At 52.8% G+C, this 27,139-nt stretch overlaps 2 protein-coding genes across 4 annotated transcripts; both read right to left on the reverse strand.

Annotated features, from left to right (window-relative positions):
- Positions 1 to 1,377: 1,377 nt before the first annotated feature.
- On the reverse strand, positions 1,378 to 11,901 carry SERPINA5 (serpin family A member 5). The gene is made up of 5 exons (XM_026515370.4): positions 11,817 to 11,901; positions 5,273 to 5,905; positions 3,652 to 3,922; positions 3,145 to 3,292; positions 1,378 to 2,433 (listed from the first exon to the last, which is right to left on the reverse strand). Exons 2-5 carry the CDS (start codon positions 5,886 to 5,888, stop codon positions 2,245 to 2,247), a joined length of 1,224 nt encoding a protein of 407 aa, XP_026371155.2. The 5' UTR covers positions 5,889 to 5,905; positions 11,817 to 11,901; the 3' UTR covers positions 1,378 to 2,244.
- Positions 1,378 to 27,139, reverse strand: SERPINA4 (serpin family A member 4). 3 transcript variants are annotated; one of them, XM_048219876.2, is made up of 7 exons: positions 27,039 to 27,092; positions 25,641 to 25,717; positions 24,460 to 25,130; positions 20,439 to 20,712; positions 19,469 to 19,628; positions 11,817 to 18,690; positions 1,378 to 5,905 (listed from the first exon to the last, which is right to left on the reverse strand). In XM_048219876.2, exons 3-6 carry the CDS (start codon positions 25,112 to 25,114, stop codon positions 18,490 to 18,492), a joined length of 1,290 nt encoding a protein of 429 aa, XP_048075833.2. In that variant the 5' UTR covers positions 25,115 to 25,130; positions 25,641 to 25,717; positions 27,039 to 27,092; the 3' UTR covers positions 1,378 to 5,905; positions 11,817 to 18,489. The 3 variants fall into 3 exon arrangements, with proteins under 3 accessions (XP_048075833.2, XP_026371157.3, XP_048075832.2); XM_026515372.4 differs by lacking the exon at positions 25,641 to 25,717 and having other exon boundaries at positions 27,039 to 27,139; XM_048219875.2 differs by lacking the exons at positions 25,641 to 25,717; positions 27,039 to 27,092 and adding an exon at positions 26,588 to 27,032.

The following is a 27,139-nucleotide window of genomic DNA, read 5'->3' on the forward strand; positions in this document are numbered from 1 at the left end:
TACACTGGCCCAGAATGAAGTCTCCATGGTTCCCACACACCGCAGCTCGCTCAGCACCATTCTCCAGCCCTTCCCTCCGCTGGAGTCCCTTCCCTGTTCCCAAACCTGCTGTCTGTTGAAGGTTTACTTACTCCTTAGACTAGCGAGAAAGCTTTCCCAATCTCCCTCTCTCCCACCAGATGCTAGATCATTTCATTCACCCCAGGATCATGAGACAATTGAGTTACGTGGCCCACAGTGACACCCAGCAAGGAGCTTCAGTGTGTGACATGAGGCGCCCGGGAGCCCATCCTGACCTCACGAACACGGTAGCTGTTTTGTGACCATGTGCCCAGTGACCTTCAGACAACGCTGGACCTTGGCCTTACACACATCACACGGACAGGGCCTCCCCCTGACCTTGGACTGGCTGGGCAAACAGTGAGAGGAATATCTGCCAAGGCAGAAGAGGCATTTTGCAAGGGAAAGGCACACAGGAGCGGATCTGACCCCATGAGGGGGTCCGATCCTGAAACGCTGTCCCGAGCTCAAAGCACAGCTGCAGATGAGCTGTCTGGCTCCAGCCGCAGCCATCTGCCCGAGCACACGGCCACACGGGTGCCCTCCGGGTCCCAGAGCCTGAGCCTCTCTCTGTCCTCAGCCTCGGAGTAAGCATTCACATCCCCTCTGTGAAATGGGTACATACTGGGTTGAGGGACTCAGAAGGTGACAGACGCAAAGTGTCCCCAAGGGCTGCCCCAAAGTAGGTGCTCAGTACTTTGGGGGTGTAGCCAAAGCTTGGGGTTCTGACCTTGTTTGATCCAGGGGGCTTCCTTTTGCAACACAGTGCAGACTCTGGGATCAGAGTGGTAGGGGCAGCCTCTTGGGGGGGCAAGCTGAGGGTCAAGCACTCAGATTTAAGGGGGCAGCTAGTTAGGGAACAATTGAGTGAAAGACTCATTCGCTCTTTCATGGATTCTTTCAAGTGTCCAATCCCATTCATTTGATAGGTGAGTAACTGTCCGTAGTGGCTTTCATAAAAGAGAGGATAAGCCTACCTGCATCACAGGGGAGCGGGTGGCTGAGAGGCGCCCGACCCAGGCTTCTGGTTCTCAGTCATGTCTTCCCTGCAGCAGAGCACAGGGCTGCAAATGTGGGTCTGGGGACCACACTCCCAGGGTCAAATCCTGCCTCCGCCCCTTAGAAGCTGTGTGATTGGATAAGCAGCCCGCTCTCTGCAAGCCTTGCCTTCCCCATCTGTAAAATGGGGTAACAATGGTACCCACCTCACAGCAGAGAAAGGCAATCATCCAGGTAAAGCACCTAGCGCCAAGCCTGGCACACGGTAATTAATGTCGCCATTCCCAGCGTTATTTTCGTAAAGACAATGACGCCCAGTGTTTGCAAAATGCTTTATTGTTATCATTGACACTAACATTCACGGTTAGTCATCAATGTCTTCGATAGATAGGCTAGTATTTGCAACAGGCCTCCGTGCTCCCGCCCCCAGCCAACGCCAGGAGGTCTAACTGGAGCCACAGGATATTTCGATGCTGCGATGGGCCATTTCCATCCTGCTGTCCACTCGCTTTTCTTCAAGGACAAGTAGCACTGGAATGTGTTAAAATCTACTGTGACTGGCGGAGAATGCCCCAGCTTCCTTCTATGATGTCAGGGAGCCTTCAACCTTCACCTGATCCTTCATTGTATGCGTGGGGGAAATAGAGGTCCAGAGAGGGACAGTATTACCCCAAAGCCCCACAGCTGGTTAGCTGGGACAGAAACCCCATTCCAGACTCCCAGTTCAATGTTCTTCCCACCCCATGATGAACTCACTGATGGTTGCTATTGCTGGCAAGAGGAGGACTCGGCTTGGAAATACATTTCTTGGTAGAAATGTCTACCAGAACAATCCTCCTACAGAACTGAGTGGCACTGGGCTGGACATCAGGGGCCTGGATTCTGGGCTTCTCTCTACCACTCACATGCTGTGTGACCTTGGGCAAGGCAACCAACCTCTCTGGGCCTCACTCCCAGTCTCCACTGATGAAGGGTGAGGGCAAGACCAGATGCTCTCGAAGGTTCTTCAAGGTGTCCATGTTGTGTAGTTGTGTGAGAAGAAGCAATCATTAGAATACCCATACTATGACTATTATTACTTGTAAAAGCCTCATTAGTGCATGAAACCTGTGTAAATCACCAGGTCCCAGCGGACAGGTGACACTGTGTGCCTTCCACTTTGGCCTCTCAGGAGAAGCACCGACCTCAGGGGTGGGTCACTTTGCCAAGGAAGAGGACGTTCGTGGAGTTCTCCACAATGAGCATCATGAAGGGCCTGTTGAACATGACCCTCTGCGAGCTCATTGGGGCCGACTTGAACATGAAGATTGTCTCTGTGGCTGCAGCCGCTCTGGTCCCCGACTCGTCCACCTCCACCACAGCCTTGTGCACCATCTGCAGGAGACAGCAGGTGTCACCGAGCCACCAGGGGCTGGGAGATGCCATCCCAGGAGACAGCAGAGTTTCTGCCTGTGGCATCCCTATCCAAGTCTCTGCGCAACTGCGCCACCAAGCAGGTGGTAAATGACGCGGTCGTGTGGCTACCGTGCACCAGGATCTATGCCGGGAGGCGACCGCACTTGTGCCTTTCCTTGAATTCTCACAGCATCTCGCAGCAAGGTTGCGACTCTCCAATGTTATAGAGAGAAAAGAGGCTCAGAGAGGTCAAGAAATTGTTGGAGGTCACACAGCTAGTGAGTAAAGGAGCTAGCGCCTAGTTCTTCGTTTTGATTGCTGAATGAGAGCCCCCCCCGCCCAAGACACAGTGCTGGATATGGTTTCCCACTGTGCATAGGATAAGACACGAAGTGATAGCTTTGCTTCTTGAGGAAAAAGAGGGGAGTGAGGGAGAAAGAGAGAGAATGTGGAATGTGGAATGAAATGGAATGAAAGGAGCACCATGGAGTGGGAAGGAATAGAATAGAATAGAATAGAATAGAATAGAATAGAATAGAATAGAACGGAACAGAATAGACTAGAATAGGAAAGAATAGAATAGAATAGAATAGAATAGAATAGAATAGAATAGAATAGAATAGAACAGAGTAGGACAGAACAGAAATCTCTGAAAGCAGGGGCTCAGGGGCTCAGGGCTTCCGAGCTCACCTCAGACACCTGGATGCTGGAGTGGTTGGTGATGCCAGTCAGGTCAGCATGGGAGGTGAAGACGTCATTGATGCCCAGCATGGGGAGGACCTTCTCCAGCTGGTAGGAGCCCTCGATGGAGAACTTGGGAAGGTACAGCTCGAGCTGCCTGGACAGAGGACAGGAACATTGTGAGAATCTTCCCAGAGCATCGGTTCATGGAGCTCATATTCCCGCTCTCTCCCCTCGGCTTTGCAGTGATCCTCCAGCCCCTTGTCTAGAGCCCTCCCCACTCTGGACTTGGTCCTGAGCTGTCCCCAGAGGTCCCTGCCCATGCTGATGGCCCCATCAGGAAGGTAAGTGTCCAGCCCTGCTCCATCCAGCTGGACCAGGCCCTGGGGGCCGGGACCTCAAGCAATGGCTCCAGGCTTGGAGGCCGCTCCTGGGCTGGGTGAGACCTTCCCACCACTGCGGTGTGTCCCTGGCAGTGTGCAGGGCCTGGCTGGCCCCACGTGGCCTGCGGAATACCTCTTTGCAAACATCTTGAGCCACTTCCTCAGGGTTTTCTCATTCAGTCCGTTCTCCAGCTGTCCCATCCTGCCCTCGCTGGGGAGAATGAAGAAAGCGGTGGCGTTCCCTTGGTAGGGGACCCCCACCACCTTGCAGGAGAGGCTGCGGTCCAGGAAGTAGTAATAATGGTCTTCCCGCCTCATCATGGGCACCTGCACCACCGTCTCCGAGGTCACATGGAAGTCCTGCTTTCGGGTGCTTTTGTGGTCAAAGCTTGCCTCCCACTTCGCTAAATACCGAAAAGGAAAAGACATTAGAAATCTTAGCTGCAAATGAACAGCGTCGAGACGGTAAACCCATCCAACAGAGCTCATTGTCCTTGGCACAGTCTCCTCGGTGTCAGGGCCCGCGGAACCCCTGGAATAGAAAGGCGAGCCTCTTTATAATTTCGGGGACTTGCCTGAACTTTCTGTGGGTCTTTTCCCTCCACGTGGGCAAAGCAAGGAGGATGCCTCTCATGTCTTTGGAGGCCCTCGACCGCCAATGGTGTTTGTTTGATTCTCTGGTGTTACTCAAGGTCAAATACGCTCGGGAAGAGGGTCAACGATACGGATGGCTGACCAAGCGACACTACACCTGGGGGAGTTTTTCTGTTTTTCACTCTTTTCCCACTTTTGGATTTTGATCTAAGTTCGGGAGAGAGGTTTTTAAGTTTCCTGGACATACAAGGTTCTTCTTGCTGAGAAACCCTCAGGTACCCTTCCTGCTCTGATTCCTGCTAAACTTCCGCATCAACGAGATACAAGTAGTTCTTCCCATCTTCTTAGTAGTCATCAGATTCGGAACCCACCCCAGTGCCCACGTAGCTTATGTCACAGTGGTCCCTGCAGCCTGGTGTCCTAGAGAGATCCCTGCCCTGGGGGACAAGAAATCTTGGATTCCAAGCTGGATTGCTCGCCATCTGCGCTCCTAGGAAGGGGGGAGGTGGTTAACAAGCTAGCTATTTTCCTCTTTCCTCCCTCCTTCCCCTCCCCTCCTTTATCCACCTCTGCCTTCCCATCCTCAGCCAGGCCCCATACAGGCACCCAGGGTCTCAGCATCTAGAAGGAGAAGAAGACCTGAGAGCCAAGATGAGTAGGGGTAGCCACAAGAAACGCCGGGGGGATGAAGGGAGGGATCAGCTGTCGTGGGCCAGGGGGAGAGGACTCTCCAGAGGGACAGGTGCTTGTCAAGGGATTTCTCCGCCGAGGGAACAGCCCCTAGGAGGGCATGGGGGCAAGGAGGTAGGGGTAGGGAAGGCCCTCCAAGGTGCCTCTAAGACCTGCAACCCTGCCCCGAGTGGCAGTACAGCAGCCATGGCGATCTCGTGCTTTAGAGCCAGTGTGGAAGCTGTGACCCCAGGGCCCACGGACAGGACCCAGCTCTTCCCCGGTGGGGGACACAGCAGCCCCTTTTGATAGCCCCTTGCCCCATAGGAAGATGCCTGTCTTACCCTTGGCTGCTTGTTGGCCTCGCGCTGTCAACAGGCACCAGAAGGAACTAACTCTACTCCTACCCCTTTATGTGTGTGGGAATTGGGTGCTCTTTTGACAAAAGCAGCACAAAGGAGAAAGTTCAGGCTTGCGCACAGGGGTCTTACCTTTAAAGAAAATGTAATTCACCATAACCATGACCTCCGTGCTATCCAGGTCCTTAGCCAAGTCCACAATCTTGCCTTCGGTTTGCTTTGCCACGTAATCATTGATCTGCTTCTGGGCCTCTGCGGGGTCCCCAAAGTTGGTGGGGAAGGTGTCTGCCAGGTACAGCGTCTTCACGGCGTTCACGAAGGTGTCCTGCAGGTGCACCGTGGGGCTGATGAACAGGGCGTTGCCGAGGCGCAGCTGGATGTCCCTCCTGGGCCGGGCGAGCTCCTGCAGCAGCTCGTGGGAGGCGTTGTGGAGCTCCTCCTCTGAGCCCTCCTGGGGACTGAGGCCCAGGCCCTCTAGGATCTGCACCTTTGTGCGCGATCGCGCCCCCAGGGCCAGCATGGCCAGGGCGGTGGAGATGCTCAGAGGGGAGAAGAAGACGTTCTGGTCGGGGGCAGCCGTAGCCAAGGCCCTGTAGAGGTCGAAGGCGAAGTCCCTGCTGGCGGGCGCCACCGTGCTGAGCACGGGCGGCTCCTTGACTCTCTTCTTTGCCTCCCGGGAGCGGGGGCGGTGCAGGCTAGCACCTGGGGGGCTGAGAAGCAGCAGGCATAGAAGGAGGCACAGCTGCATTGTGGCTGCTGCTCTTCCTGAAAGGCAAGTGGGACGGCGTCCTCAGGGGTCTGCCCTGCGGGTGCTGGGGGATCGGGGCAAAGTGTGGAAGGCCCATGACCCAGAGTTGTGACCACCCGCCGTGCCGCATCTAAGGGAGATGATGAGCCCGGGGGGTTGGGAGGGGGGTTTAAGGAGAGCCGTGGGGGCTCAAGGACAGAGACTCGGGGCACGTGGGCATCTAAGGGTCAGGAGAGGGAGGAGAAGGCAGAGCCTGCAGACCCGTGGTGGGGGCTGGTCACTGGGGCAGGGGTCCTCTCATCCACATCAGGGTACATGCTACGGGGGCGTGGGGTGTGGGAGTGCACGGCTCCCCTCCTTCGGCCTGATCGGCATCTCTGAGGTTCCCAGGGTATGAGAAGTCACCTTTCCAAGTGGACTGTGACTGTCACTTCAACCCCTGGGGGCAGCATTTTTGCAAGGTCTGGTGCTTCTTCTATGAACTCAGATCAACTACCCGCCATGGGCCCCTCAGACGGCTGGTCTAGCCTTGTTCACTCAGCAAATAGATAATGGGCATCTCCCACATGGCAGGCAGGGAGCCAGGCTCCAGAGAGTCATTGGTGAACACGCGGGTGCCAACTGGGTCTTTCCTTCCTCCCCCCTGGGAAAGGGGTGTGCTAGGACCCCGGGGCCATCCTCGCATCTCGTCAGAGGCACCTCCCCCCAACCCCATGAGGAAATTCTGCCCTCTTAATGTGAGCACCCCAACTTCCCTCCTATTCTATGATGGCTGAATTGTGTCCCCCCAACTCCTATGTCGAGGTCTTAACCTCCAGCACCTCAGAATGGGACTGTATTTGGAGACAGGGTCTTGGAAAAGGTATTGAAGTCAAAATGAGGTCATACACGCAGGCCTTGATCCAATCTGGCCGGTGTCCTTGGGAGAAGAGATTGAGACCCAGACACACACAGAGGGAAGGCCCCATGAGGACCCAGGCAGGAGACTGGCATCTGCGAGTCGAGGAACCAGCCCAGCCGACACCTTGAGCGGAGACCTGTTTCCTGTTCTGTGATGCTTTGTTAGGACAGCCCGAGCCAAGACATCTCCTCTTCCTTCCGTCCCCCAGATGAGGAGGCCTCCTAGGTGGGCCCTGGGGGGTCTTCAGCCCCTCTTCCCCTTCCTCTCTCCTGTCTACCTACCTAGACCCCTCCCCTCCAACCAGAACCCTTCCTGTGCCCGGGCCTCCTGTGCTCACGATCCGCCTAGGACCAGCCCAGACTCTGCAGCCCGGCCTCCTGCGTTCAGAGCTCCGCCCCGCTACTTCCCACGAGTGCGGTGTAGGGCAAGTCAGCCACGCCCCGTGGCACTGCCCCACCTGTACAACGGAGGGGACACGCGTACCTGTGCCAGGGCGTGGCTGGGGGCTTTAAGTATCCACATAGGACAAGGGTTGTGGCTGGGCCCGGCTCATCCCTGGTGCCGTGGCAGGGTCAGCCGTGGCTGTGGCTGTGGTGGAAGGGTCAGCCGTGGCTGGGACAGCTTCCAGTCAAAGCCCCACCGAGATCCCCCAGTTCCTCCGCTGTGCCGTGGGGTACACGCTCTCACCACACCCTTGCTCTCATGTGGGCCTGGCAGCCTGTCTGCTGAGGAAAGCCCTTGACGGCGAGGACTCCCTCCAGCTGGGTCTTCCGCCACGAACACAACGTCATCAGGTCCCCAACCTCAGGGTCCTGCCAGAGTCCCGTGACCCCCCCAAACCCCAACCCCAAAGGGCCCCAAACAGCTGCATTGGACATGGCATGCTAAGTGGCCCACTGCTGGGGGCGGGGGGGGGGCTCCAGTGATCTTGGGGGTCTGGCAGACCTGGGCTGCTGTCCTGTCTTTGAGCAAAATCGAGTGACCTGAGCAGGCCACGCCCACCAACCCTGGCCTCTGCATTGCACCTGAGCTCACAAAGGAGGCTCATTCAGAATGTTCTGTCTGCAGAACTTCGAGCCACCCAGAGCCCCATACAGCAGCCTCCGCTGTCACGGGCCTGCCGTTGGCTGCGGCGCTGTCTCCTCGTAGCTGCCCCCATCAGCTTCACATGCACCCTCAGAGACAGGGGCTTCTACTAGCACCTTTCTACAGAGGGCATCTGAAACTCAGGGAGGCCGAGTCACTGGCTGTTGGGGACACAGCTTGAGCTCAGACCCAGATCTGACGCTCAAAGCCCATGCTCTAAACCGCCACGCCATTTGGCTTCCCCGGATCCCTGGCCCTCCTTCCGCGTGACAGCCCCCAGTCTTTGTGTCTCCCGCCTCACTGGCCAGCAGCAGAGCCGCTCATCCGCAGATAATTGAGCAACGGGTCCGGGCTTCCCAGGCTGACAACCCCTTTCTGCGTGCACCCTGGGAGTGCCTGTCTTTAAACGACATGGGTGGGTGTTGTAATCTCTGTGGCCTTTAAACTAGTTAATTTTATGGCACAGTGTGGTCCCTCCCGCAACGTGTTAGAGCCATCAATGTAGCAGGGGGCTGGGAGCGATCCTGGCGCTCAACCCCTCCCCCCCTTATCACAGAGTAACACCCGGCTGATAATTACTTTAAAAGAAATGCTTTCAAAGAATAGTTGCAGACAATTGAGGGAGTGTCCTGCTTGCATGGAGCCCAAGGGCGGTTGGCTCGGCAGGACATAGAGTTCTGGCCTCCTGTCCTTGCAGCCGGCCTGGGGGCCTTGGGCCAGTCCCTGCCCCTCTGCAGGCCTCGGTTTGTTCTTAAACCACTCAAAGTCTAGCATGTCTTGTGGCCAGTGACCCTTCTCCCTGCCACTGAACCCCCCTCTCGCCTCCCACCAAACAGCAGAAGTCTGATGGGCCAGAGCCACGTTCCCAGGGCCCCCTGGGTCTCCCTGGACAGCGGGGTCTCTGTGCAAGGGGCTCCAGCCTCATCCACTCTCCCCTGGGCTGCAGGTTTGGGACCTAGAACTCTCACTCCATTTGGGCCCACTCCCTATCTCTTATTAAAGCCAGTTTCATTAAGGATCTATTAAACACTCTACAAATATTACTACATTTAACTGTCAACGAAGGAAGCGTCATGGAGACTGTTTTACAGATGGATAAACTGAGGCTGAGCAAAATGGTACAGCTTGTCCCAGCCAGTGAGTGATAGAATGGGGATTAAAATCCAGATTCCTGTGACAGGTGTACACATGGCTTCTTGTCTTCTTTTCATGGCTCTGAGACATGATACCTCGTTCCTCCTTTCTCCTGTAGCTCCTGGTGAGAATTCCTGGGTCTTGCCCAAGCTGTGACTTGTATGAGCTCCTTTATACTCCTCCACAGCAACACGGAGTTGGTATCATCATCATTGTGCAGAGGAGGAAACAGAGGGTCAGAGAGATCACTTCCGAGAAAGTGAAGGCCTCAGATCGCTTCCGAGAAAGTGAAGGCCTCAGGGTGCTCGGTTCTGGTTTCCCAGTTTCGAGCCCAGACCGTGCCAGCAAATGCCTGGGCCTCTGGTGGGAAATGCACAGCTCGACAGAGTTTTGTGCCAACTTTGAGCTGGGATGAGTCTGCTCCAGGCCCTGGGAGCTTGGCCCTTGGGAGACCGGCTCTCAGCCAGGAGATTGGAGCCTGGCCTGGCTGACCCTCTCCTAGGCCCCCAATTCCAGGGTTTCTGCACATAGGCCCCCCGGGTCCATGGGAGGAGAGCGGATCATTCAGGCTCATCTGGCATCCAGGCCGAAGTGACTTGAGCCAGCTGGTGTGGGCAGGGGCTGGGCAGGCGCTGAGGAAGTCCTCCCACTGATCCCCACCATCCGTGCACTCAAAATCGGCTGCATTTATTCCAAATGTTAGGCAACGAAGTCCTACTGGGTCAACTTTGGACTCAGCTGGGGGAGGCGTGTGGCTGAGGAGGTCTGTCTAGTGAAGGCTGACTGCAAAAGGGAGATGTAAGCCTTGGGGCACAGGTAGAGAGGGAAAGACAAAATCCCAGCTTTCCCTGGATTCTGAAGACCCAGGAGAGCTTCCTGGCAGCACTGACCTAGGGAGGTTTCTTAACCTTCCTCCCCATCTCCAGATCCTCAGCGAGGCTTGTGGGTTTCTAGCTCCAGAGCGGCTCTGTCATCTGCCGGCCTCTCCCCATTTCCCCTGCCATGTCCTCATAGAGGCCCTCCCCCCTTTCACCCGACCACTCCCCTTCTCCTCCTGCCCCTGGAGCCATTCTGAAGGCATCTCCCTCAGTCACTCCCGGGGTCACAGGACCCCATGGGGGCCAGATCCAGCTCCTCCCTGGGCCTCAGGCCACGCTTGAATGCCACTTCTGGGTGTTGGTGATCCCTTGCCCATGCCCGGCCCCTCCTTCTGTGTTGTTATTCTCTGTAACGCCCCCCACCTGATAGTTTGTCTCGCCGCTCCACCGTGACGTAAGCAGGAACCCACACGCGTTTGCTGGCGCCTTCCTGCGTTCCAGCCTCTTTCCCAGCTAGAGCATGTGCTCCGGACAGAGAGGAACCCCCCCGCCCCGACCCTGCTCTCACTGTGAGATTTGCAGTCAAGGACTGGCCCTCAGACCCCTTTCTGGAATGAATGAATGAATGAATGAATGAATGAATGAAGTCCTTCTCTGTGTCTCAGAGGTTTTAGATCCCATGCTGGATGCAGAGCCAGGCTGGGCACCCAGGGCAGAGCCCTCCTGGCCCCAGGGCTAACTTGCCAACTCCTGCCCTGCTGCTTGGCTTCCATTTCCCTTTTCTGTCTTAAAAACCATTTCATTGAGGTCCGACTGACATACAAAGAGCTGTACCTCTTTCCCGTGTACACCCGCGAAACCACCACCACCACCACCGACGGACCCATCACCTCCTGGCCACCACCTCCCCCGCCGCCCGCCACCTTACTCTTCACGTGGCGGCTTCTTGATTGGTGACTGAGGACGTTGGCCAGGGGAGCACCCCCCCCTTTATTGTCATATTTCTTGCCAAGGGCCCCATCCTTAGAAAAACTGAAAACTACACTTATTTGATGTCGACATTTTGCTTATTTAACAAATTGCCTGGGGTGTCTGGGTGGCTCAGTCAGTTAAGCATCTGCCTTCCGCTCAGGTCATGATGTCAGGGTCCTGAGATCGAGTCCCACATCGGGCTCCCTGCTCAGCGCGGAGTCTGCTTCTCCCTCTCCCTCTGCCCTTCTCCCCTGTGTGTGCGCACGCTCTCTCTTTCTCTCAAATAAATAAGTAAAAACTTTAAAAACAAGACAAACAAAAACCAAATCGCCAAACAGCCACCTGGAACTCGAGCAGCCACCGTGACCCCTCTGGGTGACAGCCTCCAGGCAGGGCAGCCCTCACTCAGGGAAAAGAGCGATATTCCATCCTTTCTCTGATTTCTCAAGGTCCAAGATTGCAGGCACCAAACACAATACAGAAAAGCTTTGGTTTATGGAGCACTGCCGCGTGGACCAGATGCTTGATCTCCACGACCTCACCTTGGGGTTTCTCCACCTCCGAACTGTTCTTTGCCGCGGGGACCGTCCCTCGCCCTGTCAGGGGGTTTGCGGCGTCCCTGGCCTCACTCACCAGATGTCCGCGCAGCCCTGGCTCCAGCTGCGCCAACAAATGTCTCCAGCTCACTCCTGAATGAGAGCTACCACGTCCTGAATCTGCACAGCTGCCGTGTGAAGGTGTAATAATTTGTGTCTTACCTATAAGGACACTGAGGGGCAGCCAGATTGAGGGTCGTGCCCGAGTTCGCACAGCCAGGGGGTGGGATCAGGGGGACCCCACTGCCTCCAAGGCCCTGGCTCCTTCCCCAGCACCGTGGGAGTTTTCCTGGTCGCTCTGGGACAGCGCCAAAGCTTTGAGGCCCCCCCAGATTCCATAAGCCCAGTGTCCCGTTCTCACCATTCCCCGTACACCCTCCAGCCCATGGGCCCTCTGTCCATCCTCGGTGCCGGTACTTACTCTGTCCCGTGGCCAAGCGTGCACGCAGTGGAGGTCACGGTCCCTCAGTCCCTTGTGCTCACTGAAAAGCAGAGCTGGAAGCTCTGGAAACAGTATTTGCCACTGACCTTGGCTAGGCCCTGGCTCCGCCCCCGTGGGCCCTGCCCTGTCCTGTCCCCGCAGGCTTCCAGCCAACGGGCAGGCTGCAGGCAAAGCCACCGGAGCTCTGTCCCAGGCCACCCTCTCACTGCCCCGCCGCCAGCCCCACACAGACCCCCGTTTGCTTGCAATGGCACAGGTTCCCCAGGGAGGCCACCCACTGCTGGCATTCCAGACACGGAGAAAGGGACACCCTCTGGCCAGCCTCCTTTCCTCCAGGCTGATTCCGCTGTCTCCCGCAGCCACTTAGCTATACATCTGGGGGAGCGCGGTGTGAGCCCAAGATCTCCACGGCCCCACGTGCTTGCTGGATTCGTGTAACAGTGAGAGTCTGGTGGAAATCAGAGGGACTGAGTGTCACCACGGCTGGATGAAGGGACCATTGTATCCAGTCCCCTGGCTGTGCGAATAACTCAATTGAGGCTCAGAAAGAAGGAGGGACTTTTCAGAGTCATGCATCAAATTAGGGACAACGAGAAAAAAATTAGGACAACATGGGGACAAATGCCCAAATCACCAACCTCCAGGTCAGGGCTCTTTACTTGGGGTAAAGGGCTATATCTAGGATTTTGGTGGGCTCATCTGGACTCCCCTTTTCAACCTTGAAATGGGGGCTCTGGAACTCAGCCCACACTTTCAAGAGCATTTCCAAGATGCTGGTGCAGCGTGCTGGCTCAACCCTTGTTTCATTCCCAAGGTCCCCATACCCTGGTAATTGGTGTCCCACGTGTGACCACAACCCAGAGGTTATGTGGGCGAGCTGGGGTGTGGAGCTGGCAGAGGAGACAGGGGGCCAGGCATTGCCCAGGGAAGTGATCTTGGTGTTCGGCAAACAGGGTCCCTCTACCACCACTAAGACCAGGAGAAGACAGAGCTCACCCTCAGTCTAGAGGCACACACAGTCACTACCAGGCATCGAGTGCTTGCTTTGTGCTCACCGCCCTCCCGATGCTCAGGAAGTGGGTACTAGGATTCCCACCGAATCAGTGAGAAGGCAGAAGCAGAGAGAGGTTAGGTAATCAGCCTAAAGGCACACAGCTCATAAGGAGAAGCATTAGCAAGGAGAAAGCTAGGTCTCTTCTGTACATTGTGCCATGTGGCATAGCAAGAGTCCTTCCTTCCAGAACCTAGGGATTCCTAAACTACGTTCTATAGGGTAGAAATAGAATTGCACACCTGTGCTGGGCTGAATAACATGCCCCCAAAGATATCTACATCCTAATACCCAGGACCTGTGAATGTTCCCTTATATGACAAAAGGGACTTTGCAGATGGGACTAAGTTAAGGATCTTGACGTGGGGCGGACAAGCACAGATCACCCAGGTGGGTCCTAGACGTAATCACAGGGGTCCTTATAAGTGACGGCCGTGGGAAATTAGAATCAGAAGAAAGCAACGTGATCGTGGAAGCAGGAGAAGACCGTGCGATGTGGGGTTGCCGAGGATGTGTGATGGCCAGGCTCTCCAGGAGAAAGCCGAAGATGTTGACCCAGGGAGACCTATTTTGGACTTTGGGCCCTTAGAAGTAGAGAAGAATAAATGTGTGTTGTTTTAAGCCACTAAGTTTGTATTAATTCGAGGCAGGAACGGGAAATGAGGACGATACCACACAACAGGCTCCAGATGGAAGTATTTGGGAAAGATGGGATTCACCAAGATAGGAAGGACTTCCCCAGCTGTGTGCGCTGTTCCCGGAGACATCCCATGGACTACTTTCTAAGCCTGTATTATAAGGAATATCTTGAGAATTTGGGGAAAGTCTGTGGCAACTCCTGACTCCCCCATGCCGCTCAGAAAGGGCTCTGAAGGAAACGGGCAGAGACTGGGTAAGCTCCGAGGAGGAAGATTTTCTTTGGGGGGGGGGGTCTCAGCGCATGGTGCCCCATGTATTAGCCACTAGGGCTTCCATAACAAAATACCATAGACTGGGGGACGGAAACAGAAGAAACTGATTTTCTCAAATTTCTGGAGGCTGGAAGTCCAAGATCAAGGTGACGTCAGATTTGGTTTCTGGTGAGATCTCTCTTCCTGGCTTATAGATGAGACCCTCTCACATGGGCTCTTTGTGCATAAAGAGAAAGAGGGAGAGACGCAGCTCTGGTGTCTCTTTCTTTTCTTATAAGGACACCATTCCTGTGGGATTAAAGCCCGGCGCTTGTGAGTCACCTAACTTTAATTACCTTCCCGAAAGTCCCCATCGCCAAATACAGTCACATTAGGGCTCAGGACTTCAACGTCTGAATTTTGAGGGGACACACTTAAGTCCATAACAGCTACAGTGAGAGGGTAGGATGGGTCAGTGGCCAGAATATGGAAATTTAAAGGACTATATAGGTCACGACAGATTTTTTTTTCCATTAACACCAAGAGCAGCAGGGAACGCCAACCCCAACAGGTGAGTTTCACGCGGGGCAGGGGTGGGTTCTGCTCAGCCCACTGAGTGCTGCAATGTTGAGCAGAAATGCCTTTAATGAAATGGGGGCCATTACTGACCCACCCGCCTGGACCCCGACACTGTCAGCCCACTTTACTTGTTCAGGTGACCTGTGGCATATGAAGTTGTGACTTGCTCTAGAGGACAGGGTTGTGACAAAAGATGAAATGAGAGACTAGTTAACATCTGTGGGGCACCAAAGATGTGTGCTGTACGTATAAGAACCCACCCAATGCTCCAAATGGTCTTCTGTGTTAGGTAGTATCATGGCCATTTTACAGATAAGGAAACTGAGGCACAGAATACCCCATGTCCCATACTATTATGGGTTGAACCGTGTCCCTCCCAAATTGAAGTCCTAACCCCTGCCACCATAGAAGTTGATCTAATTTGAATATAGGGTCATTGCAGATAGAATTAGTTAAGATGAAATCACACTGGAGTGGACCCTTAATCCCCTGTGACTAGTGTCCTTACAAAAAGGGGAAATCTGGACACAGACACACACAGAGAATTCCACGAATGGCCAGCAAACCACCAGAAACTGGGAGGGAGGCCTGGAACAGATTTTCCCTCAGGGTCCTCAGAAAGAACCACCCTGCCGACACCTTGACCTTGGACTTCCAGCCTCCAGAACTCTGGGACAATACATTTCTGTTGAAAAACCACTCAGCTTCTCGGTTTGTACGGACAGCCCTAACAAGCCAATGCAGTCAGTCATTGGCGGCGGCCAGATTCGAACCCAGGCATTCTGGTTCCAAAGTCCAGGTTCTATACTTGGTGTTCTGTGGCTTCTTGATAACTCCTAGAAACACCCATCACCATGCCGTGCTCCCTGCAGGTGCTCAGAGCATGGGAGCCACTGGCCTTCGATCTGCCGTTTCTCAAAGAGGGGCCCCCTCGCCTTCCCAGCACCAGGGATGGAGCGGGCTGCTTCCTGCCCCTCACCTGCCACACCGAGTCACAGCCAGGGGCTTCCAGGTCTGTAGCTTTGGGGGATCCCATGTCCACCCTCCCCTCTCTGCTGCTACAGCTGCTGGGGGGCTCTGTGCCCACTTACAGGGTGGGGAGTGGAAATTGAGATCCAGGGAGGTGAAGTGCCTGCCCCACAGCACAGGGTTAGTGGGGAAGCTGGGGCTGCATCCCTCCTTGTTCCCATCCAGATTTCAAGTGCCTCCCCCTGCACTGGGGAGACGCCCTGGTTTCCTGGCCAGTGGCCAATCCCCTCCTAATAACTATTTGTTGAATGACAGAACAAGTAACCGAGAGAGCCCAGGGGGCATCTCCACACACCCACTTATGAGAGCCACGCAAACTCATCATTCCCCTGGCATCTGGGGGCCCCAGAGTGTACCACTGACGCTCCTGGCACTCCCATTGCCTCCCTCTGCCCTCCCGCTGCAAAGTGCAGGAAGGTTCCATTTTACCTGCAAAAAGAGACACTGAAATCACAAACCCAATCGGCCCCTTGGAGAGCTGAATGCTGGTCCCTGAGAAGCGGGTTCCCAAGTGCCACACAAGTAAGGGACCCCATAGGAGAGCAGCAAAGGAGAAGAGAAGGAGGCCCAGGCACCACTCTGGGGGATAAGCTGTCCTGCATGGCGTCTTTTTTTTTTTTAATTATTATTGATTTCTGGGTTTAATGTTCCAAAAGGGCATTAAGAAATCTGAGGAGTTGGCATAAATATTTACCCAATCAATTCCAGCGATGTGTCAGGGGGGTGGTGCAGGACAAACAGCTCAGGGACCTTGCTCAGGGCACAGCCTCTTCCATTCATTCATTCATTCATTCATTCATTCATTCACCAAATATCAGTTGAGCCTCAGCCACATGCCAGACCATATGATCAACTCAGGGGCCAGGTTCTGGGGCGAGTGAAGGGAATACAGGGTGAACAGAGCCCTGCCTTCCAGATGTTCTAACTGGGGCCAGGGGACCCCCAGGCAGATTACCGTCAGCCAACCACGTTTGATGGGAGGATGGCAGCCTGCCTTGGGGAGGGCATGAGGCCTTTACAGGAGATCCTGGCAGGTTCTCAGAGACGGGGAAGGGGGCTCTCTGTGGAATGGGGGCCTGCAGGGAGCAAAGCCCTGGAGCGGAGGCTATGGACAAGCTAGGGAAACAGCACGTTTCCATGGCCGAAGTCACTGGACACATGAGTATAGGGGGAGGGACTGAGGCAGGAAAGGCAGGCGGGCACCAGGTGGGGAGGGCCTTGACTGCAGGTAGAGGACGGTGAGCTTTACCTTGTAGGCAATAGGGAGCCACTGAGGGCTTCTGAGCTGGGGAGGGACAGGCTTCATCAGAATATGGAGGCATCACTCTCAAGGCTGAGCTGCGGGTGACCGCTCCCCTTTCCTCCCCTTCATCACACCAGGCTCCACGTTCCCACACCCCCCAGGGCAGTGCCAGGGCCACAGTAACCCCTGTTCTTTCACCTGACAGACTTGTATCCACCCACCCACCTGCCTCTGTAGGGGCAGAGTTGGCCGTGTCAGCCTGGGCCAGACTTTATCTCCTGCCTGGCTATTAAAAAGCAGAATTCAACTTCCAACAGGTGCAGGGGGAAATGGACAAATACTTTCAGTAACATAGTTGCTTGTCAGCCAATCAAGCCAGGGGATGGAAAGGAGGGTGCATTCCTTTGAGCATAGGGGAGGGCGCGGGGTCCTGTAACATTTTCAGCCCCCTCTCGGTACAGCTCGGGGCTGATATGACAAGCTCTGTGCTTTCCTCCTCTGGGACTTTCCTTTACCAGTGCTGTCCCCAGGCTGTCCTGTCCAGCTCCAGGCTATGTTTCAGAGGCCAGGGGAGAAAACCTCAAAATCTCCCCTTCGCATCCCCTCTGGCTTCCTTCCGCAACAGCTTTTCCCACCCTAAGCAAGCGGTCTGTCTCTTGCGCTGGGTATTGGTTTCCTGGTTTTCCACAATGATCCCATTCTCGTACCTGTGGCATGGTGTGGGCCAGGGACCACGTCGCACAAAGCCTGGATCGTGGTGACGCTGGGTCAATCATCTCAATGCTGGAGGTGGCCCACAGCCTGTCTCTCCAGTCACCAGTGGAAGTCTGGGTTCGTGACCTTGAGACCCACTGCCTCAGACGCACAGGCCGACAAGAACAGCCCCAGGGCCCGGCCTGGGGAAATGCGTTTGCCACATATTACTGAAGCTCGGGACAAACGCGGCCAGGTGCTGTCGGCCTACCTCTTCCTGTGGGCGGGATAGAGGTTTTTTCTCTAAGATTCTGGGTGGACCCTGCGCAGAGAGTTACCCCCACGTACTACGGACATCTGAGCAGGAGCGCCTGGGTCAGCCCGTATTAGCCAGGTGAGAAAGTGGGCCCGAGAAGGGAAGGGATGGGCCGGAGGCCCCGGAGCACATCCTCAGAGAAGCAGGACGTAAGCACCGGCCCCCAGGCTCCTGCTTCTTCTGCAGGTGCATCTGTGACCATAGCCTTTGGTCCTGGGGAACTGGCCACATCTTCATGGCCCAAGGAGGGGACAGTGCCTGTGCCACCCTTGGGAGGGAGCTGTCCCCCTTGCTGGGCCTTCCCACTAGGTCACGATGGCGGCCACCTTGCCTGGTGCTCTCCCAGCCAAGGCCTTTGGAGCCCCTGCTCTGAAGCAAGGCATGCATCTGCTGGGGACAGCCGGCGGCCCGCATGGCTTCCGTCTTCCATATACACACCTTGCCAACCCACTGGAACTTGGAGCATCTCACCCCCATGTCTGGGACCAGCTACGCCAGGGCAGTGCAGGGCAAACCCCAAAGGAATGGAGAATACGGATGCATTTATTGAGTACCTACTGTGTGCAAGGCACCAAACCAGGCTCCTCATAGCCATTATTGTGTTTAATCCTTCAACCATCTGGCAGGGTTTCTCCCACTTTCCGGGGTGGCGCTCAAAGCGATGAAAGGATCTGCCCCGAGGAGCCGGGTGTCCAGTCCACACGCATGTTGTCCCACCCACGTCCCTCTCCCTCACCAACAGCTTCTGCCCAGACTCTCAAGATCTTCTCCATCCCCCACTCCAAACATGGAGCTGCTAACCCCAAGGCCACACCCTCCTGCTTGTAACAGAAGGGCCAGCCCTGGGAGGGCTACGAGTTCATGGGGTTGACGACCTTGCCCAGGAAGAGGATGCTCTGGGTGTTGGTGGAAAAGATCACCACGAGGAAGGGCCGGTTGAACCGCAGGACTCTGCGATTGTGCTGTGCAGACATAAAGGTGATAAAGCCGCCAGTGGCCGCTGCCGCCTGGGCACCAACCTCATCCACTTCCAGAATGGCTTTGTGAAAACTCTGGGGGAGGAAATCACCAGTGTTACCGCTGCGAGAACATGAATCAGGACTTGGGCAAGACGGGAAGAACCAGAGATCACTGGAGCTCAACACTGCGGGTCCCTACTTGCTGAGACACTTGTTGGGGATCTCATCCCAAGAATGTCTACACTGGGGGGATCTGTGAGCTGGATGACCTCTTATTTATAGGAATAATTCTTTCTCTCAGCAACTGAACACTTACTGTGTGCCTAGGGCTCTTTTGAAATCTTCAGAGCTACCCTCTAAGGTTGATGTCTCATGGCTGTTTTACAGATGAGGAAAATAAATCCAGACACTCCCTCGCCCTGGAATGCCATAAGGGGAGGACCTGGAATTCAACTCTGCAACTCAAGGCCCTTCCCTAGAGCATACTTTTGTCTTCTTAATTGAAGTCATAGGTCTCTTTCTCTCGTCAAAGAGATCTCTGATACACACACACACCCAGCCCAGCCTGGTCTGTATCCTCCGTCTATTTCTATCCATTTGTCACTCTCTATTGTCATCTGTGAAGCCCACTTGGCTGTGAGAGCTTCCCGAGGACACGGACTGGGTGGACACCATATCCCCAGGGCCAAGTACCGTGCCACAGGTGGTGAGTTGGTTCAAGGACACCCACAGGCATGTCTGTGCATGGTTGAATGAAACCTGGGCTCTGAGATTTCATGTGGTGGCAGAGAGAACACCCATCACCCTGCAGCTCCCAAGGGCGAAAGTTCCCCGCCGAGTCTCCACGCATGGATGACCACGGATGACTTACCTTGGACACCTGCAGTTTTCGCTCTTTGGTGATGCCAGACAAGTCAACCTGCTTCGAGAACAGATGCATGAAGCCCATCTTGGGCAAAATCTGATCTAATTGATAGGAGCCAGAAATGGAGAATTTGGGGAAATGCAGCTCGAGCTTCTTATAAAAGTACCTGAGGGAGGCATGGGGTTAGACAAGTGAGGGACCCCAGCACACTGTGCTTCTCTTGACTGCACTCTCTGGCTGGCCCCACTCACTCCATCTGACTTTGCTCCAGTGCTCCCAGGGACTCAAAGCCAGGCTCCTTTGCCCCCAGCGCTGCTGTCTGCAGGACCTCCTCCCTTGGAAGTTCATTTTCATGAGAGGTTGCTTTCTGTGGGCGTGTCAGGTACCCAGGGAGATACAAGTCTCCCTGTGGGGTGGCTTTGCCTTCGCCTCTGTTGGGGTCCTGTGGTTTTCACTTATTTGGGACCAGATGATTTCTTTGGCTAGAATTCCTCTTCCGCATGAGCTCTGTAAATTTTGCATCCACATGTGGCTGAGGCCCTTATCTATGGTTGGTAATTTTTCCCATTCACAGCCCCAGGGTGATAGGACACTTCCTTGCTCCTTCCTTGGATGGGTGGATGGAGTTTTATTTATTTTTTTTTAAGTCCCTCTATACTAGACACCTTGAACGGAGGTCTACCTACTCACTGCCTGGTTGGGCAGACCATCAGAGAGCCAATGCCACGTCACCCAAGTCTTGTGCAGTGTAAGGGCTACATCTAGGACCAGGACTCTTAACTCCTAGTCTGGTTCTCTTTTCACTGATTGGGGCAAAATCATATTTACGATGTAACAGGAGAGTTCATCATCTAACGAACCTATGGAAAGGCTTCAAGCAAATAAGAATTCTTTCCTAATTTGGCAATCACCCCCATGTGGGCATTGGCTTTCATTAGAAGGGTCCATTTGAAAGGCAGTGCTGTCGATTGATTACCTCTTCTGAAGCAAGTTTTTCCACCTTGTTAGCATCTCTGGAGTCAAGACCTCCTCCACCTGCTTCATTTTCCCTCGGTCAGGAAGGATGAAAAAGGCCGTCATGTTTCCTTGGTAATCCATCCGCAGCACCGAGCAGGGCAAGTGTCTGTCGTGAAGATACCAGTGGTGCTGGGTGTCCTGTAGCATCATTGGCACCTTGACTACCGTATTCTCATCAACGTGGAAGTCTTGGGGCGTGGTCATCGAGGGAATGAATGGTTTCTCCCACAAAGCTGAAGGGAAGAAGGAAAGAAGGCACAAGGCACCCGTGGACCAACAAGTCAACCATCCAGCCAGGGAATGCCTCTCCCACAGTCATGGAGATGCCCACCTTACTAGTCCATCATGGTGTACCATTTAGATCCTTCAAAACCTGACCTGCCTAAGAAATGGATCTCTCAAGGCTCATTTAGATTCTAAAATGTGAGATACAAAAGTGTATTAGCAATGTTGTTTCATGTCTTCACCATTTTTAAAAAACATTTTATTTATTTATTTGTTTGAGAGAGAGAGAGAGAGCGAGAGACAGTACAAGAGTGGGGAGGAACAGAGGGGGAGAGAGATGGAGAAAGAATCTCAAGCAGACTCCATACTGAATGTGGAGCTAGACACGGGGCTCAATCCCATGACCCTGAGATCATGACCTGAGCTGAAACCCAGAGTCAGACACTTAACCAACTGAGCCACCCAGGCACCCCTGTCTTCACCATTTAATCTACATTCCTGCACTTACATTTTTTTGCCAACCTGATGCTTATGTAGTGATAGATTGTTATGACTTTGTAGTGCAATTTCTTGGTTAAAAACAAGGTTGAGCAATCTTTTGTATGTTTATTGACCAATTAAATGTCCTTTGTTTTGTTTTTGTTACGTCAGAACCAGTTCATGTTTTCCCCCGTGTTTGTGTAGGGTTGTTTCTTAGTGATCTGCAGGAGTTCTTTCTGAACACTAGTTGTCTGTCAGTTGTGAGGTGCAAATCCCCTGTCTCTCTCTCTCTGTCTTTGTCTTTTCACTCTATTAATGATGTGTTTTAATGATTGAAATTCTTAACTTTAATGCAGTAAACATATTAGTCTTTTACTTTGTGGTTAGGTCTTCTGTGTCTTATTTAGGACAACTTTCCCTTCAAGGTCATGAAGATACTCTCTTATATGATATTCTAGAAGCTTTCGTCTTCCCTTTTGCAAAAAGGACTATACCCCACCTAGAATAAATAGTTATTATTGGATGAAAGGAGGGGTCCAAGCCCATTTTGTTCTGCTTGTGGGTATCTAGTTGTCCCAGCACCATTTTTACAAATCCACTTTTTCCTCAATGCTCCAACATGGTGAGAAGGGATGCCAGCTTTGACAAATATCAAATGTCCATGTATCTATCCATGAGGCCATTTCTGGGCTCTGTTTTGGCCTCACTATTCTGTCCCATTGGTCTATTTGTACTACACAACCTAAATTAATATAGATTTTTGATAAGTCTCATCCTCTGGCAGGCAAGTTTTCCCATCTTAACTATTCTTGACCTTTGTACCCCCACCTACATTTTAGAATCAGCTTGTTAACTGCCACCAAAGAGAAAAAAAAACCTGTTAGGATTTTGATTGGAATTTCATTAAATATTTAGATTAATTCATGAGAGAATTGACATTTTTACATATTAAACCTTCCTTTTCATGAACATGGTATATCTGTGTGTGTTTTTTTAAATTTAAGTCTGCTTTACTATATCTCAAGATAATCTTATCTACAGAGATCCTGTGCATCTTTTGTTTTCTTCTAGGTACTTTTCAGTTTTGAACGTAAGCCACAATTGTTCCACTCTCTCACCGTGTGACCTACAGTGAGGCCTGGAGCTAAACTTACATCCCAAATTGTTGGGCAGATGCGTCAGAGGGCAGAATGTCTCTATCTCCTTCCTATTTCTGGAAAACCTCTCATTCTTAGGCCAACAGCACTAACCCAGCTGAAGCTAGGTATTTTTCAGAAAGAGTGCCCCCAAACCCTTCCTTACAGTCAGAGCTTTCGGTAGGTTGATGGTATATACTACACATTTAAATTATATTTTAAAAGGAATGGCTCTATATAATATTGTGCAGCCATTAAAGTGAGATCTAAATAAAGTTTTCAATAGCATAAAGCTGTGCTCTCTCACACACACACACACACACACACACACACACACACACACACACACATAAAACCTGGTAAATCTGAATAAAGTTTGTAGATTGCACCATGTCAATTTCCTGGTTTTGCTTTTGTATGACAGTTCTATAAGATGTTATCTAACCTGGATGAAAGGTACACAGAATCTCTCTACACTATTTTTACAACTTCCTATAAGTTTATGGTTATTGCAGAATTAAAAAGGTTTTTGAAAAGGTTTTCAGTGGTGCATGAATAATTCCATGTGTAAAATGCAAGCAATGACCAGTTTGGCGGGATTGTTAGTCTGGGACTGTGTCCCAGAATCTCTTCCTTGCAGATTCTGGGTTCAAGGTGGTTACAAGTGTTAGGCTGGGAGGTAGATGTGAAGCAACCACTACACGCTGAAGGTCTTCCTGGGAAGATGGGATGATGGTAAGACCTAGTGGAGCCCTGTGTGCTCCAGGTCACCCATGCTGTCCTCCAAGTTCATTGTCCAACATTAGCCCTCCAGACCAACGTGTCCCTAAGCCACCACCAGGTGTCCAGCATGGGCTTCTCCACAAGCCCCACCCACATGGACCCACTGTGCTGGCTGCATGTGCCTGGCATATAGATCCCTGATAAGCTCCAAGCTTTCACCTGCACCAAGGACTTCACTCTGTCCCTCCAACCCTGCTTCCTTCAGGCCTTCACTTGCCCACAATTGTGCAAGGTCCGATTCCTGTAGCAATTGCCTTTCCCTTAATATTCATGGTGGCTTTGCTTCTCTGATGGAACACTGATGATACACACTGTGCGAATTTGTCCCCACACTGTGATTTCAACTCTTTTATATATGTGTGTGAATGGAAGATGAATGAACTAGGTGAAAATGTTATCACTGGTTGTCTGAGGGTGGTAGGGTTATGGATAATTTCTATTTATTTATTTATTTATTTATTTATTTATTTATTTTTAAAGATTTTATTTATTTGAAAGAGACAGAGATAGTGACAGAGATAGCGAGAGAGAGCACAAGCAGGGAGGAGAGGGAGAAGCAGGCTCCCCACTGAGTAGGGAGCCGGACCCAGGACTTGATCCCAGGACCTTGAGATCATGACCTGAGCTGAAGGCTGTTGCTTCACCAACTGAGCCACCCAGGCACCTCCTTTATGTGTTTTCAAGGGTCCTTGAAATGAGCATTGTTATCACTAGATTAATTACGATTACTCTAATTATTTGTTGAGTGTATGTAATGGTCAAGGGTCAACAAACTTCTTTTGCAAAGGTCCAGAAAGTAAATATTTTAGACTCTATAGCAACTGTTTATCTCTGTGGCTGTGTGAAGGCAGCCAGAGACAATACATACATGAGTCCACATGGCTGTGTGCCAATAAAACTTTATTGACAAAACCAAGTGGCTCATCAGATGTGGCCGGGGCAGTAGTTTGCCTGTCCCTTTAGGCCCTCTTCTAAGGAGTACAGAAAAATGTGATGTAATTTGATCCTCAAAACACAATTTTGAAGGAGGGACTCTTATTATCCTTCCTTCAAGCTAACAACCTGCCCTGTTGACGGTGTTGGTAAGTGACAGAGCTTCAATATCAATCCAGGAGTTCAACTAGTACATTCCATACATCACTGTTATGAGGAAAATAAATAAGCAAATATGTCTAAAGGTATGAGGAAACCTGAACACTACACAATCTTAAATGTCATGCTCTCACATGAATCTTCTAAGGGTTGCTTGACCCTATCGGACCCCATCCATCCACTTTCTCTTTTTTAAATATTTAATCCACCCATAAATCCGAGGGAGAGGGAAGATGAAGGCTCCACCAACAAACCAACTCTTACCTTTGAAGTAGATGTAATTCACCAACACCATTGTGATGTCCGTGCTCAGGGGGCTGACCAAATCCACAATCTTCCCTTGAGTTTCCTCCCTGACGTGGTCATTGATGAGCTGGGTGGTGCCCACAGAGTTGCGGAAGTTGGTGGGGAAGAGTTTGGATTCATAGAAGGCCACACTGTCATTAAGAAATCCCGGAAGGATCAGCAGGTCCTGGCTTAGGAACAGGGCGCTGCCCATGCGCATCTCCAGCCCGTCACCCGGGAGGCGGACAGCGTGCAGGAGGTGTTGGAAGCCCCGGTGGATGTCCCATGCAGACAGCTCCGTGAGGTTGAAGCCCAGACCCTCGAGGATCTGGGTCTGGCTGTGCGAGCGGGCCCCCAGGGACAGCATGGCGTAGGAGGCAGAGATGCTCAGCGGGGAGAAGAAGATGTTGCTCCCAGGACTTTGGGAAGCCAGCAGGTGGTAGAAGTGGAGAGCGAAGGCTGTATTGCCCGGCACGATCTTGAGGCTGGGGGAGCCCTCACCTGTGCTTGGAGCCTCCCGATGGGGGCTGCCGGTGTGACCCTGCCTATAGTGCTCAGGGTGCAGCTGACCGTGGCCGTGAGAAAGGACCAGCAGTCCGGCCAGAAGGAGGAGCGGGCAGTCAGCAAGACGCATCTTCTGTGTTCTCAGACTAGAGGAGGAAAGAGAGTGCCCAGGCAACTCCCCGGCAGAACAGCCAACCCCCCTGAGAAGTCGGGCAAGGGCAGGGCCCCGGGGAGGTAAGTGACACCGTGAACTCTTGCACATGGGCCTGTGGCAGGCTGACGGACACCCAGCGCCTCCCCAGTGTGTGGGGCGATGATATTCCGTGGCAGTGGTTTAGATGAACAGAGCGCAGCCCTCGTGCCCACACCTCCCTGCATTTCCCATCCCTCTCACCTCCGCCAGGCCCTGGCCTCCTTTCTCATCCCCGAGACTCCAAAAATGACTTACTCAGGTCATCTAACGGTAAGTGTCTGAGCTAGAACACAAAATCTCCAGACTCAGACTTACCGTTCACGTGTAATCCCTCAGCCCAGATACCCACCGCGGCAAGGGGGCAACTCACCAAACGTTATTTTAGCATTTGGCCCACCAACATCCACGGTGTGCTTTACAGTTTACAAAATCACTTCAATGCCATTTTGTTTGACCCTCTTACCTAGGTAGAGGTCAAGTAGAACTGGCAGTCTCACCATCACTCCATACAGATAAGATCACTGATGTTCAAAAACGGTTCTGCCCAAAGTCCCAGGAAAAGGATTGGTATCTTTTCCCAGTAAACTTAACCTACCCAAAATAGGGTGCTCGATTTTCTCCACCAAATCTGCTCTTTTTTTCTTTTTTTTTTTTTTTTTAAGATTTTATTTATTTATTTGACAGAGAGGGAGACAGCCAGCGAGAGAGGGAACACAAGCAGGGGGAATGAGAGAGGAAGAAGCAGGCTCATAGCAGAGGAGCCTGATGTGGGACTCGATCCCAGAACGCCGGGATCACGCCCTGAGCCGAAGGCAGACGCTTAACCGCTGTGCCACCCAGGCGCCCCCAAATCTGCTCTTCTGCACCAAATGGACCTACCATTACTCTCTGGTTCTCAGCCCCAAACCCGGTTGTCATCCCAAACCTGTGCCTGGCCTTCCATCCCCCCACCTCATTCAATCTTTCTGCATGCCTGGCCGGCTCTTCCCTCAACCTCCCAGCCTCTCCACTGCTATGACCCTCACGCAGGCCTCCAACGTTGTTCACCCAGACCAGGGATCAGAAAACTTGGCCTGCAAAGGGCCAGAGAGTAAACGTCTTTGGCTCTGGGGGCCATATGGCCATGTTGCAGCTGCCCAGCTTGGCTGTGTTGGCAGTCTCGTGGGTGGCTGGGTTCCGGTGAAACCTTATTGACGGACAATGAAATACGAATTTCATATACTTTACATGGGTCACAAAATATTGTCCTTTTGATTTTTTCAACCATTTATAATTTTTTAATTTACATTTATATTTATATTATATCTTGCATGCTTGGCTTAGGGGCAAGACAAAAATAGGCAGTGGGCCAGATCTGACTCACGGGCTGTCGTTTGTTGAGCCCTGAATTAGACCACTGTTGCTTCTTACCTTGTCTTCCTGTTCTATTTTCCGCCCAGGCGTTGGAGTGACCACATCAGTCACCAACTTAACACCCGGCCCCAATGCGTGGCTCCCTATCAAGCTAGAATATCTTCTCCCGCCCTGACCCTCACATGCGTTCTTCTCTCTGGCTTTGCAGTGAGTTACCCAGAATGCCCCTCTGTCAGGCACTCTCCAAAAGCACCTGGGTCCTAAGTCACATGCGGCCTTGCGGGAGGCTGCTTCTGGGCCTGGGCACCAGTTCCCCCCCTGGTGCGATGAGAAGGTTGGCGTGATCATGTGTAGGGATCTTTCCAGCCTTAGGCTATGTCACCTCTGGGTCTTTCCAAGCTTTAGCCCTGACAGTCGTCTGTTCCACAACTCCCAGTCCTGGGCAAACTAGGATGATTGATCACCCTCCCTTTGGAGTTTCCATTGTGGCCCTCAGAGAGTTACTCACGGTCAGTCGTCATATGGCCCCCCGGGCAGCTGTCTGAGTGCTAGAGGAAGCCCAGGAACATGGCCTGGGTTTATCAAGCCCAGGAAGGTTGGCAGAAGCTC

The sequence above is a fragment of the Ursus arctos genome, unplaced genomic scaffold (genome assembly GCF_023065955.2).
Source record: "Ursus arctos isolate Adak ecotype North America unplaced genomic scaffold, UrsArc2.0 scaffold_25, whole genome shotgun sequence".
NCBI classification, from domain to species: domain Eukaryota; kingdom Metazoa; phylum Chordata; class Mammalia; order Carnivora; family Ursidae; genus Ursus; species Ursus arctos.